Source organism: Chrysoperla carnea, chromosome 2 (assembly GCF_905475395.1).
Source record: "Chrysoperla carnea chromosome 2, inChrCarn1.1, whole genome shotgun sequence".
NCBI lineage: Eukaryota > Metazoa > Arthropoda > Insecta > Neuroptera > Chrysopidae > Chrysoperla > Chrysoperla carnea.
The window spans coordinates 17,703,578-17,718,265 of NC_058338.1; the positions used below are offsets into that span (position 1 = coordinate 17,703,578).

General features: G+C 28.4%; 1 protein-coding gene across 3 annotated transcripts; it reads left to right on the top strand.

Annotated features, from left to right (window-relative positions):
• The first annotated feature begins 2,231 nt into the window (after positions 1-2,231).
• Positions 2,232-4,326, top strand: LOC123293602 (mucin-21-like). 3 transcript variants are annotated; one of them, XM_044874482.1, is made up of 5 exons: positions 2,276-2,357; positions 2,472-2,488; positions 2,561-2,654; positions 3,455-3,484; positions 3,549-4,326. In XM_044874482.1, exons 1-5 carry the CDS (start codon positions 2,313-2,315, stop codon positions 4,215-4,217), a joined length of 855 nt encoding a protein of 284 aa, XP_044730417.1. In that variant the 5' UTR covers positions 2,276-2,312; the 3' UTR covers positions 4,218-4,326. The 3 variants fall into 3 exon arrangements, with proteins under 3 accessions (XP_044730415.1, XP_044730417.1, XP_044730416.1); XM_044874481.1 differs by having other exon boundaries at positions 2,277-2,357; positions 2,472-2,496; positions 2,533-2,654; XM_044874480.1 differs by having other exon boundaries at positions 2,232-2,357; positions 2,472-2,654.
• The last annotated feature ends 10,362 nt before the right edge of the window (positions 4,327-14,688 follow it).

Sequence of the window (14,688 nt, forward strand, 5' to 3'; positions counted from 1 at the left end):
AGTTTCAAGGTTTCAAGAGACTATTGACAGTAGGTATTTTAAATTGGTACCTCTTTGTGTGTGCTTAAATTAAACTATTTTGCGAACGAAAAATGTTATCGATCTGATTGGAATTAACTTCAAAAAATGGTAGATTTCTTTAAAAAAAAAAAGTGATTCCAAAGTCTATAAATTTGTAAGAAAGACAAATAATTTTAAGTTATTTTTAATAAAATGAAAATCTGTATCATAGTAAAGGTTGTGGCAAATAAATGTTATCACCTTTGAATTCAAAATGACATTGGGTATATTTAATATTAATCTCTTAGTCTTTGTGGTGTGAACCAAAAGATTATCTCATATTTGGCACCCTTTTGGCTGCGCCTCTGGCGAACGATCATCAGATCTGAGATATTCTTCACTTCAGGTAATATAGTATTCCCTCACTTAAATGGCTTGTGACTGGAAAACGTTTCACAAAGAAAGCCGGTACATGTTGACATAGGTAATAATGATAATAAAATCATAGAAATTATCCTTCAATGGATAGTGTGCGAATGCTTAGTTTTATAGCGTCGATTTAAAACACACAACAATCAACAACATTCTATTCTGTACTTACAATTTCTATATCTACACTGTCCTGCATTATTGAAACAAGAATTTAAACTTTTTATAATATGATAAGAAAAACTTTGAACATATTTAAAGTTCGAAAATTTCTCTAATTGCAGTTTAAAAATCCGATAAATTCCTAAAGATTGTCATAGAAGAGTGGAAATTTGTTTCAAGAGGCAGTGTCTGATGGTTGAGCCAAACCTTCACAAAGCTCTTCCAAGATTGATTTAAAAAGCTAGAAAAGGATTAGCATCGTTGATTACCAAAAAAAAAGGTCAATTGGGTAGAGATAGAACAAAAGTTTTAGCGTAAAAAATGTTTCCTATAAAAAATAAACAACTTTTGTTTGAAACATTTTTTTGTGAACATCACTGTTTACCCGTGAGAGCGAAAATTATCCGCAAATTGTATAATATGTATTAATATAGGATGATCAGTTATGTATGTATGTGTAATGTGATAGAGTAATCAATAATGTCTATACATGGTATTTCAACAATTTATTCAGACAATTGTTTGTTTTCACTTGTTTTTCTTAATATCGCCGTGTTACTGTTTATCCCATATACAGTTTTTTTAATACTCATAAAATATAAATATAATTAATAATATCATAAAATAAAATAATTATACAGAAAATATATAATGAGAAAAAAAAAAGTTTCTCTACTCGCGCCGAAACAAAAGTATCCCGTGTGTTAGGTGAGGTTTCTTTATGTGCAAGGTAAGCTTGAAGCTTATAAAATACACACAAATTTAATGATCTAATGAGATAGTTTTTTTTTTTTTTTTTAATATTATGTTTCATAATTTAATTTAATTTAATAGGGACCCTGTTTTTTACTTAAACCTTTTTATACCATGTATATATGAAATATATCATATTATATTAAGTTTAGTCCCAAGTTTATGACGCTTAAAATCGTTCATGCCACGAACAAAATTTTGGTATAGGTGTTTATAAAATCACCTAATGAGACCATTTTCGGTTATCTCTCCGTCTGTCTGTCAACACGATAACTCAAAAACGAAAAATGATATCTAGCTGAAAATTTTACTCCGTGCTCAAAGCGAAAAAAGTTAGGTCGAGTTCGTAAATGGGCAACATAGGTCAATTGGGCTTGAATGACGAATCTCTTTTATTTTACAATTCAACTTTTCAAAATATAGACTGAAATTGCACTGGGATATCACCATCCAATTATGATTTTGGGAGGCGAAAGAGCACCCCTTTTGGTTCTTTTCAAATATCTCGTAAACTAAGCAAAATTTCAAGAAATTTTACCTTAAATTATTTATAGGTAGTTTTAATTTCAAAGAATTGAAAATAAGTTTAAAATAGATGTTTCAATACTTAATTTCCTCGTAACCTTTCTATGAATGAAGCTCGCAAGCAAATTATTGGTTGAGGTTTTTAATTAGAATTTTGTTTTCTTTTATGTTCAGTTTTTAAAATCGATACTTTTTTATCAAAAATTTCTGTTGTTACGGCACACGTGCCACAATAAGCACTATTAATTATTTATTAATATGTATTAATTAGACTTAAATATTGACACAAGTGTATTTCATACATTAATAATATCTCATTTATTTGCTATGTGACCGTGGATATGTCCAAAATTACGTGCAAAATTTAGTATATATTCAACGAAGAAAATTTATTCTTTCATATTGAAAACTAATTTGTTTGATAATATAAAAATATTAAAAAAATGAAGTTCCTAATTTGTCTTATTGTTTTTGGAGTTTGTGGAGTCGTAAGTTTGATTCCATTTTTATTTGAAAAATTTTCATATTTAATTTCAAATATTTTACATTTTAATCAATTATTAATAATTATTTTATTCAAGCAATTTATTTTATTTTTATAGTTTTCTGAAGAAGCTATTCCATCTTCTCCACCTTCCACAGTTGCAGACGCTGCTGCATCTCCTTCAGCTACCACAGTTACAGAAGCTGCTACATCTTCTTCAGCTTCCTCAGCTACAGAAGCTGCTACATCGTCTTCAGCTTCCACAACTACAGAGGCTGCTACAGCTGCACCAGTCAATCCGGTATGTTTTATATTCAGTTTTGTATGATTCTTAGAAGTTTGCTGATCAGAATCGGGAATTTCAACTTGAGGAGTTGATCATTAGTTTTCGTTACTTTCGCGACGTTAAAGTATTACTACCGTGGAAATTTTTTGGGGCAAAGGAGGTTTTAAAACTCGCAAATCATTTTATTAAAAATTCCTACGCAAGTATATTACAAAGCAAAAAAAAAGGTGCAAAAACACATATAAAGAGTAAAAGAATAAAGTTTCATTACAAAAAAGTTTGTCCTTTAATTTTTGTATGTTTTACGAGTCAAGTAAAACGCTATTAAAAGTTGTTCGTTTTGTTGCATGAAACGTTTTTTTTTTTTGTATTTCTAATGTTATAGTTTATAGAACTTTTGGTATCCTAAAAACGAAATATCGTTCTACGTAACTAACTATCGTACTACGTATACTTCTTTGGATTTTATTATATCAGCTTAACCATTTTCGGGATGCAAACTCTAAATAAAGGAATTTAGTTAATTACTCGGACTTTAAATGTATTATAACCGTGGGCAACACTATTTAAAGCTTCTGGACTTTTAAGTGTAACCTCAATCTGTCAAGTTCAAATTGAAGTTTTCTATAGTTCGTGTTCGACGTATGATGATCTCACATTTAGCGAGGTTGTCTCTTCTTCTATATTTTTATCTACTGTAATTTGACGTCAAAATATATGAACGCAATAACTTACTCACAAAATTTCAAATATGCATTTATTCGGACTGTAAATTCTAATAAAAACTATAATTTTTCCTCATTTTATATTTCCAGATTCAAAATATAATAGATCAACTTCATAAGGTAAGTTTTACATTTTAAATATGTATTATGTACCTGAAAAATGTTTTATTTTTGAATATTTTAGGTAGCCAAGAATTTCCAAGATGCAATATTAAATGCAACCAAAGGGTTAGGTAATGCAGCAAACAATGCCGTACATAATGCTAGTGAGAGTGGAGTTGGCAGTGAAGTCCTTAAGCCACTTACTTCCACAATTACTCAAGTTGTACAAAATGCTATAAATGACATTTCAAAAAAAAGTTCTTCTGGAATAAATGGCTTATTAAATAGTACCGCTCAAGCACTTTCTGAAGCAAGCACAAAAATTTCAAATTTACAAGAATGTGCAAACAAAAATGGTCAATCTCCTGTCAATATTACAGAACCACTAGGAAAACTATTACAATGTCCAGTTAATGCTTTTACCCAAGTAAGCGAACCTGTTGGAAAAGGTGTGCAATTAATTAAACAAATTGGAGAATCCATTACTTCTGAAGTCACTGGTGCAATTAAATGCTTTCAAACACCAATTTTCGGTTGGATACCAAATGTTGGATGTTTCGCCGGTATTGGAATACAATCATTGTTACTTGGTATAACAAATGCAAGCAGTGGTTTTGGCGTAGCTTCAAGCTTTGGTGACGATATCTTCACCTTAATTCCAAATACTATGGATTGTTTTAATCAACAATGGGTCGGTATTATTCAAACATTCACTAAATCTGGTGTTAATGTTGCAAAATGTTTACAGTAAAATCAATGTAGTTTACCTTTTTATAAAATTTGTTTAGTTTTGGTTTTCTTTTCTTTGGTGGTGGGCTTGGGAATAAATCATTAATAAAAAATTTTGCATTTTAATTCAAGTATTACTTTTGTTTTAGAATAATCCTTTTCTCCAAACTAAAATATCCCAAATATAACAAACAATCGAGTGCAATTAGTCATTATAAATTAAAAATGACGTAACCCAGTTATAGTGAACGGATTTTGATTTTTTTTTAAATTATCAGAATTACAGAAAAACTTAAAAAATTTTTTTGTAGACATTTTAATATCAAAAAAATGTTTTTTTATTATAAACAATTTTTAAAACATTCACGGTCACTTAGAAAATTAATAACAAAATCAATATTATTTATCATGTTAAATTGATAAAATGCACCTGTATCAATATTTAAGTTCAATTACTACGGATAAGAAATAAAATTTCCAATTTACTTTGCTAAGTCCACTTTTATTTATTTAATATTTTAATCTAAAATATTAAATTAATAAAAGTGGACTTAGCAAAGTAAATTGAAAATTTTATTTCTTATCATAATTATGGAGTTCCACAAAGTAAAGCTCTCTACAATTAATTCAATTACTACATTTTTAATTATAATTCTTCTTGTAAAACGAATATTCGTGAAAAATTTGAACCTTGTCCACATGGCCAAGAGTAGGACAAACATATTATTAGAATAGAAAACAATTAAAAATTTTCGTTCCAAAAAGAAAAGAACTTTACATAAAGCGATTCAAACTTTCAAAAAGAAAATTTTACGACTACAAACTATAGAAGAGAATATATCTTACAATATATAAATGTTCGAATATAATATAAAACGAATATAAGAAGGTGCGTGTAGGATACATAAACTTAGGGGTTTTTGTATGAATACGTGCTAAAAATCTTTAAAGATTTTATTCTATTATAGTAATCATTTTAATATATTTTAATAATTTTATTATATTAGACAGTTTATACCTTCATACCATAATATTATCCATATTTTTATACAATTTTGATTGTATTTCATGTAGTTTTAATACATATAATATTATTGTCAAATTTTATAGTTTTGACTACTTGTACGTAATACCTTTTTTGATAATTTTAATGCAAATTCTCTAAATAATGCCCGGAATAATCGAGGTTAATTGTTTTTGAGCCAAAGTATTAAAAGTCCAAAAATTTTAAAAAATACTCGTCAGTTCTATTATAAATTGGACTGCTTTGTGAGCGGACTTGAAGTTCATTCCTTTTTTGGGTTGGCTGGCTTAAAAACAGACGGTTCAGGTTTCACTGAGCATATTTTGCGAACTTGCTCCTTACGTTAATAAGCTTTTAGTATTTAGAACTTTTCAATGAAAAATTAATAAAACTGCTTATAGTAATCAAAGTAAACAATAAAATACACGTCTAATATTAGCAAACATGGGTATTATTCAAACTGTTGACAAGGCAATAAATTACACTTATGTTTATAAGCCCTTAAATTACGAGATTTTCCAAATAAAACAAGTGAAAACAAACAATTGACTGAGTTAATTGTATAAATACCATGTATGACAGTGTTGATTACTCTGTCACATTACACATACATACATGCCACACATATATAACTGATATTCCCATATAATACATACTATACAATTTGCTCATAATTTGCTCTCTCACGGGTAAAACAGTGATGTTTGCGAAATAATGTTTCAAACAAAAGTTGTTTATTTTTTTATAAGGAACATTTTTTTACATTTAAACTTTTGTTCTATCTCTAACGGTTTACAAGATGGGTCCTACGGATCCAAGACACAATTGACCTATGTTGCTCATTTATGAACTTCATCTCACTTTTTACGTCCTAAATACTCTATGAAAATTTCAGCCTGATATCTTTTTTCGTTTTTAAGTAATCGTGATGACAGACAGACGACAGACAGACAGACAGACAGACAACCGGATTTGGTATAATTAGGTGATTTTATGAACACCTATACCAAAATTTTGTTCGTAGAATCAATATTTTTAAGCGTTACAAACTTGGGACTAAACTTGGTATACCTTGGTATATTTCATATACATGGTATAAAAATATTATAAATCAAACATTTAAATATCTACTAATGATTAAATGGAATATGTGTGCTAATGATCAAATCAAAATTTATTTACTATGCAATTAATATTTTTATGAGCTAATAATGTAAATTTTATATAAAAAAAAGCCTTATGAGTTTATTATATGAAACTAAAATAAATAAAAAAAAGAATCTATAAAAGAATGTTGAATATTTTCCCATGTTTTCATTAAATTCACATTTTTAGCATCCTGTGTTCGGGGTATTCGAGTTAAAATTTCTTATTAATTTTTTTTTTTTGGTTTAATTTTATTCTATAAAACTAAATATTTTCCATATAAGGGTAAATAGACAGGAAAAATTTTTTTTTAAATTCTGAAAAAAATGTCATTGTTAAAAAGATTTTTAGCTTATTTTGAATGGTATAAAAAAAGTTCGCTAATGGATAAAATTGGACGTATACCAAGCATTAAACACATTTTTTTAAAGGTTTCGATAGGTATGTTAAACCTTTAGAATATTGCGCTTAAATTTCAGAAAAAACAAAAAATATGTTATGTAAATCATAGATTTTCTTTATCTTTAAATGCATTTTTCTCAGCTTCACGTTTTTCAAAATTGTTGCACATATAACTGGTTGTCTAGTCTATCGATTTTATTCAAGTTGATCTTATTTTGCTCGTTTTGAGTTTCTTCAAGTGTTGGCGTGAACAAAAAATGATATCGACTACGTTGAGGTGCGGTTCGAAGCGTAGGAAACGTTATTAACGCCAATATGATCCGAAAAGAATTTCATAACATTCGGTCGAGTGGTTTCGAGTCGGTCAAGTTTTTTTGTATTTAATTTTTTTTTTAATTAAATTTTTATTTATTATGCTGGAGATTTATTATTCTGAACCCCAAGGGTCTCACCAGACCCTACCCCCGGCATGTTAATTTAAATTTTATAAATACATGAAGGTTTATGTATAAATACAAAATCTAATTAAATAAGGTCTACAAGAATCTCTCATCTACAGCTATAAGATTGTTGTTGTAGGTACTTACTAAATTATTTCTATATCATAAGGCGTCTATTATAAAAAATTTCAAGCTAAAAATAGCTTATTATTGTATTTAATAGTTTTGAAATAAATTATATTAGAAATTTAATTAAAATCTAGTTTAGTATTAAACTCAACAATATCTTAAGAAATAATTTTGCCTCCGGATAAAGTTATTATATACTTATACTATTTATCAAAATAGAAAAATATAATACATTTAAAGAAAAAATGCGCAATAATAAGAAAAATTATCGGATATTTTCCTTTGACATGACTTGTGTGTAACTAATATGTTACTTTATCCGTGGATAAATATAAAAATATGTTCAATTTCATACATGTGAGTGTATGTACATAAAGCGAAAACGAGGCGATAACTTATCGAATTTAATTAATCATATATGAGTTATTAAATTGAAAAAGTATAAGGTGTTTCAGAATTACACGGAATTAATTTAGATACAGATTCTCTAGTACCAAATAATAGCATTCCACAATCCGATCGTTTAGCTTTTCTTTTCAATAGACATAGAAGAAGCCATAGAATTCATCTAATCAAATATAAAATAACCTAACGGCGATGTATGTATATTTGTGTGTAAATTTCGTTATTACCTCGTATCTTCCAAACGGCTCAATAGATTTTAACCTTTAAGGTATCATTAAATTTGTCTTAGATAGGTGATTGAAAAAACAAAACAGCGGATTTTTGGAACGAAATAGTAGTACGTTACGGGGCAAATTAAAATCTAGACCGACTCAAATTTAGCCATCAAGGGGTACCGATTGTTAAAGTCGCTATATATACTACTGTACTGGACTGGTTTCTCTCTCTTCAGATTTTATCCGAAGTAATCAGGTTTTTTATTTTCTAAATTATTTATTTTATTTTATGTTTGATATTTTTTTGCAGTGAATATACTTAAAAACTACTTAACCGATTTTAAAAATACTTTCAACTATAAAAAAAAAGCTATATTATCAGCGAGTGACATAGGCTGTATTTTTTTTTTCAACAAAAAAGGAACCGCAAAAAGACATTATAACCCAAGGAATAAGTGAGGACAAAAGGAATCAAGGCTATCACGCGGTAGTCTGTCTCGAAACGTATATACAGAATATACAGCTTATAATTGTATGAATAAATTAAATTCGAAGACTTTTTAAAGGAAAATAATAGCAAAAGGATAAATGAGTAACATTCAAAACAAATTAATAATATTAGTTTAATGCCAAAGTGTAAATTTTATATAAGTTTAATGCCATTTAACTGTGTTTCAAAACTGTTAGAAAAGCAAGAAAATTATTTATTATACTATTTCAAAATTATAAAGAAACATTTTTTTATGTTAAGACATATTGAGGAAAAAGCGCGCGAATTTGAAAAATACTCATGCGCAATACAAAAAGTTTTCAAATATCGCATAAAAAAATTATATATAATAACACCAACTTTACAAATATATAATCCTGCATGCGCAAAAGGTATTTTAACTATTTATAAAAATACTAAATATTATAACTTACTGTCTAAGCGGGAAACAAAATGACAACTATTTTGAAATCGCGCACGATTAATTATCGAGCAGGTAGATAAATAGTACAGGTAAAATGAACCTTTTACAATGGAGTGGTGGGAGAAAATTATTTGAGAGTCAGAAAGGCTGTTGATGGTAACGATGGTTTTGTTGTTGTATTGGAAAGTTTCAGGTTAAAAAATTCTAGGTAAATGGATTTCAATTTTATTCAATTTTCTAATATGTTATGAGCCGTATCACTGTCAAAATAGAACTGAAACGCTTTTATTATATGTTCAACTTTTGATAGTCAACATAAACACTGAGCTGTGGGAAACGGAACGTACATAGCCACCAAGTGTATATAGACGAGATTGTTATACGAATATATACAACCAGAAGAGTACGATGTGTATCGTACTTTAACAGACTCCATTCACATCATCAGAGAGCACCACAACTAATGTTTGTACTGATATACCAAAAATTTAGTCTTACATTAATTTTAATTTCAAAGAGAACGAGAATCATAGGTTGTAGTACTTATTATGCTTAGCCCATCCGCTATTTCTAGGACACTTATAGTTATCTCTTGGAGCTCGCATGCAGCTCCAATTCATTAATATAAATACTATGTAGTGTCCGACCGAAGCTTCGGTTTCGGCTACCTTTGGCATAAAAAACCACCTTCAGCCAATGCGGTCAAAGCCGAAAGACTGGCCGAAGGCTCCCAACAAACGTCGGTTGATTTTCATTCAAAAATGACAACTTTTAAATCAAGGCACCCCCCCCGCTGTGGTTCGGAGGAGTTTTTACCATAAACACCGTTTCACGAAATTTATATTTTTTGAATTATAAAATTAATTATTTGGCTTTTTCGATGTCATTATTACCGATTTTAACCGTAGTCATAAAAACTAAAAGCTTGTAAAAATAAACTTCAATGCTAGGTGAAGTCAGTTCTTGTACCAAAAGGGCCTTTGACTAGCGTAGAACATATAGATGTTCAATGTAGGTACAATAATATTTTCTAAATACATGTATTACAGTTTGTAAACGATTTTCTGTGCACAGTTTGTTGGTTCGAAACTTTCAAAATAGAATTATAAATCATTATTATAACCCTCTGAATGTTCTTCTAACTTGTTCTTTGTAAAACTATTGGACAGATTTTGATGTTACTTCTTGTCATCACCAACATTTAATTCCTATAAAACTGTGCATCATTCGAGAATCAAGAAGAAATTTAATTTTTATACCATGTATATATGTTATATATATCATAGTATATTAAGATTAGTCCCAAGTTTGTAAGGCTTAAAATATTGATACTACGAAAAAATTTTGATATAGGTATTCATAAAATCACCTAATTTGTTCCTTTCTGGTTGTCTGTCCACCTGCATGTCCGTCTGTCTGTCTGTCAACACGATAACTTAAAAACTAAAAGACATATCAAGCTAAAAGTTTTATAGCGAGCGCAGGACGTAAAAATTGAGGTCGAGTTTCACTAAATTCTGAATGCAAAGTCTATTACCGATAATACTAACTTAAGGTAGTTCCTCCGCGACCGTCCAGTCAAAAAGTTTTGGACTAATACTATCATTCAGTGCATTAACTGTGCTATGACTATTATACATATACCATATATTATTTTCACAAGACTGTAGTTCCTCACTACTGTTTCTAGTATACATATAAACACACACACTATGACATATGCCTTTAACATTAGTCTTCACATCTTTTCCACAAAAATCATCGCTAAAACGAGTTATTTATTTAAGTTTTTTATCGAAACTATATGGTAAATAATTTTTATTTTTATTTATATATTTTCTAAATATAGTATTCTACATTATATTAGTTTTTCATAGAGATGGTGGACGTCATTCATTGGTAAATAAATATAATATTTGTAAATTTGTGTATTTTTATACACTTCTCCCATGTACACGTACAAATTGCGTCACTTTTAATTGCTAATATCTCATGTATGGCATGGTAAATCATCTTCTAATTTTAACAGCAAGTGTATTATGAATTAAATATTTTATATTCTGAGTTTTGAGAAATTCTTGGAATATCACTTTCGTGTAGGTACTACCTTAATCGGATTTTCGTATTAATGAGTCACTGATCTATCTTCCGTTAGTGAATAAGTATCAGTTACTCAAACAAGAGTTATCATGGTTTCACAAATTGATGAAGAAGGTCTAGAAATTTCAACATTCAATTATAACAATTTTCCACCGAGATCAAAAATCTATTGTTATCGGTGCGAGGTATTTTGTTATATATTACCTGTAATGTAACGTTTTTAATGTAGCCAGGTATTATTCTAGGTTTAATTCACATACCAGGTTTATAGGTAGTTAAACTCGTACCATATTCAGAGGTGGACGATGTATTGTAAAATGTTCAAATAATAATTCTTTTATCAATATGCCAGGTGGAAATATTCAATAATGTTTACAATATGTTTCGAAGTATTCACGAATTAGACGTCATATGTGGCATTTTATTAAAAATTAATTATGGCATTTTTTTTTTAAATAATTGTAACTTGGTCAAAGGAATTTTTGTTAATTAAAACATTTTCGATATATTGTCTCCTAGCTATCACACATATTGTGCTATTTCAAATTATTTTAACGAGAAAAAAAATTGATGTTATATTCTAATTTAGGATTAAAATAGCATAAAGGCAATAACCTGATTTAAGTTTTAAAAAAACACTAAGACAATTTTTTTTGAGGAAATTCACAAAGTAACAATTTTTATAAATTCTTATTTTTTTTTTAAACATGAATCTTTTGTCACCAAATTGTATTCTTGTAATATTCTTGCAGTTGTAGTTATTTTAAAAAAATTCGTAGGCTGGGAGCTACGTTAGGTAAGTAAATTTCCGTAGAGATTGAAAAATAACACATTTTTCGTAAAAACGAATATTACATTTTTTATTTTTCAAAAAATAAAAAATTTTTTACTTTGCGCTTTTGCTCCATTTTCTTCGAAATATCGCTGAAAAACAATGTTGACCCTTATGAGACCATAAATAATCGGTGAAGAAAAGTTAAAAAGGTTAGGTTAAAAATTCCCTGTGTATAGAATGGGGCTTGGAAATGTTTTTTGTGAGAAATGACTGAGATTTGAATTGAGAAATTTCTGAGAAATTTTCTTCGTTTGATTTTTATTTTATGAATATTTTAGAGACTATGAAATCATGAAGGGTTAAAAAATCACTACATTATAAATTAATTTCATCCTAATTCATATAATTTTTGGAGGTGAGGTTTCTTGGTAGGAATTTTATTATGGCTGATGGGGAAGAAAAGTGACAAAAGGTGGCGGACCATTAAACAAAGATTATACATAAATATAACGCCAGGTTTTCAATTGCCAAATATCAACACATCACATTTTTCGTAGCAATCAGTAGATCAGAATTTGCTTAAATTTCAATAGTTTCGTTGTCCTATTGCCATTTATGTTCCCTCGCAAGTTTCGAACTTCCTACATTATCTCCATTTACCATATTTCTTTTTTCTTTTTTTTTTTTTTACAATCGAATTCAAAAAACCTTTCAAGACTCTCAGTATTGTCTACTATTATTGGCTATAGTCTTTAATGAAATATAAATTCGAAAATCAAGTCGTTCAACATCACAAAATAAATATGCAAATGAAAAAAGTACTTTGATCCTCTTTAACTAAGTACCTATTCCAGGAAAATTTATTGAAGCTTTAAAGGCTTATAGAGAATAAAATTATATATTGAAAAAGAAAATTTTTAGTATTAAAAATGTATATAACAAATATAAGATACATTTTACAAAGAAAATATTCAATTTTAAATGGAAATAATGTATAAATTTAACGACAACAAATCACGGAAAAATGATTTTCATAATATGTATTTTTTTTTGTGTTAGTATAGTATGCGCCACTGATTTTATTTATCCCGAATAATAATAATAACACAACCCCTAGTACCTACCTATTGAAATACAAACACATACTCACTCATATTCTAAATAACTCTCGACGAGCATATGAAAACTTAGAGCATGCGCATTAATTTGCAGACATTTAATGTTTGTATTTCCGAATATATACGGCTGTATATATTCATTTTATATACAAAACATATGGATATTTAATATATGTTATATACCCACTCGTATAGTTACCGGCAATAATTAATATGAGATAAATATTGTGTTTTCTGATTTGTGGCTAGTTTATTATTTGCATTAAAAAAAATACCGATACAAAGTCAGATTTTATTTGTTATTTAATCGGAACTAATCCTAGGGAGGCTAAAATAGTCTCTGTTATTGATATTAATTAATTGCTTGCATCCAATGGAAGTTAAGAACATAATATCAGGGCTATATCTTTTCGGGAATAAGGAAAAAATAGACCGGAAAAATAGGGGTCAGATATATGCTATCAAAACTGATAGAAAAACTGAAAATATATGCTATCAAAACTGATTGCCGTGGTATTTAAATGAATTTATTAATGCTGAAAATTATTATACAGGTTGTATTTTGCATATATATTACAGTTATGACAGTCAATCAGTTAAATGTGAAAACATAGCTGGTCAGTCAGCCCTAATGTATGTACCATAAATAAATAAGATTTTTTAAACTTTTTTTTAGAGGCACATAATTGCATATTAACTATAAATAAATTGGTTAGCCAGCCCTATTGTAAAACAACTCCCGTACGTCAACCAAAAAATATTAAAAAATATACGAAGAATTGAAATTAAAAAAATATTTTTGTTTTCAATGACTGCAAGTTCCATAATATAGTTAGCTGACCATTTTATTTATGGGTAATATACAATTAAACACCTCTTAAATAATTTTCGAGCTTAAAAAATTGCATCTTTTTTATTTATTGTAGATAGGTACAAATGTGATAACAGGGCTGACTGACCAGCTCTGTTCTCGCATTTAACTAGCTTATTATTATGCGTGTATTGGCAACTACTGTAACTAATTCTCGGATAATCAGCTTTAGAAAATTCAGATAATGTTTTTTGGCCTAGCTCTTCTCCCATTATATAATCGAACCTCGGACTATAAATCTTTATTCCATTTTCAGCAAATCACCTGTATATCTGTGCTGTATTAGGTACATGTTATGTACTTTGTTTTCGCTTTATTTTTTTAGTTCTTGTTTAATTTTATCATTATTATTATTTTTATTTTATTTTTTGTTGTGTTATTTTAATTTTAATTAAATTTTTAGCTCATTCAACGTTACATAACAACGTTATACAACTGACAATTTCATTATCTCTATGGTTGATCTGGAATTTTTCTCTATGGTGTTTATGCCGTGGTTTTGAAAGCATCTCAATTATTTGCCTTGTTTAGCATTTCTTCTCAGCTTTTGTCCTAATTCGGTTTAGTTTCAATATCAAATACATTTTTTTATTTTTTTTAACCAGTTCTTGATTTAATAACTTTTATTTAGTGTGTGACATCGACAGACGTTAATAATAAGGGAGGAAATGTCATCCAGGGAAGTGAAGGTGGAAGTAACACAGTTGTCTTAGTTTTTAAGGTTAAAATATCCCATCGACGAGGGTAGACAACTAATATAGTCTTGTATTAGGTCAATGAGAAATTAGAATTACTTTGTTCGTCACAATGTCATAAAATGTATTCATAAAAATTAAAAAATTTCACTGAAATACGATGGTTAACTTTTCCAAAATTAGAAAAATCCAAAACAATTTATTTTTTAGCACCTTTACTTTAGCGAAATTTGAAAACAAGTCAAAAATGTAGGTTTGT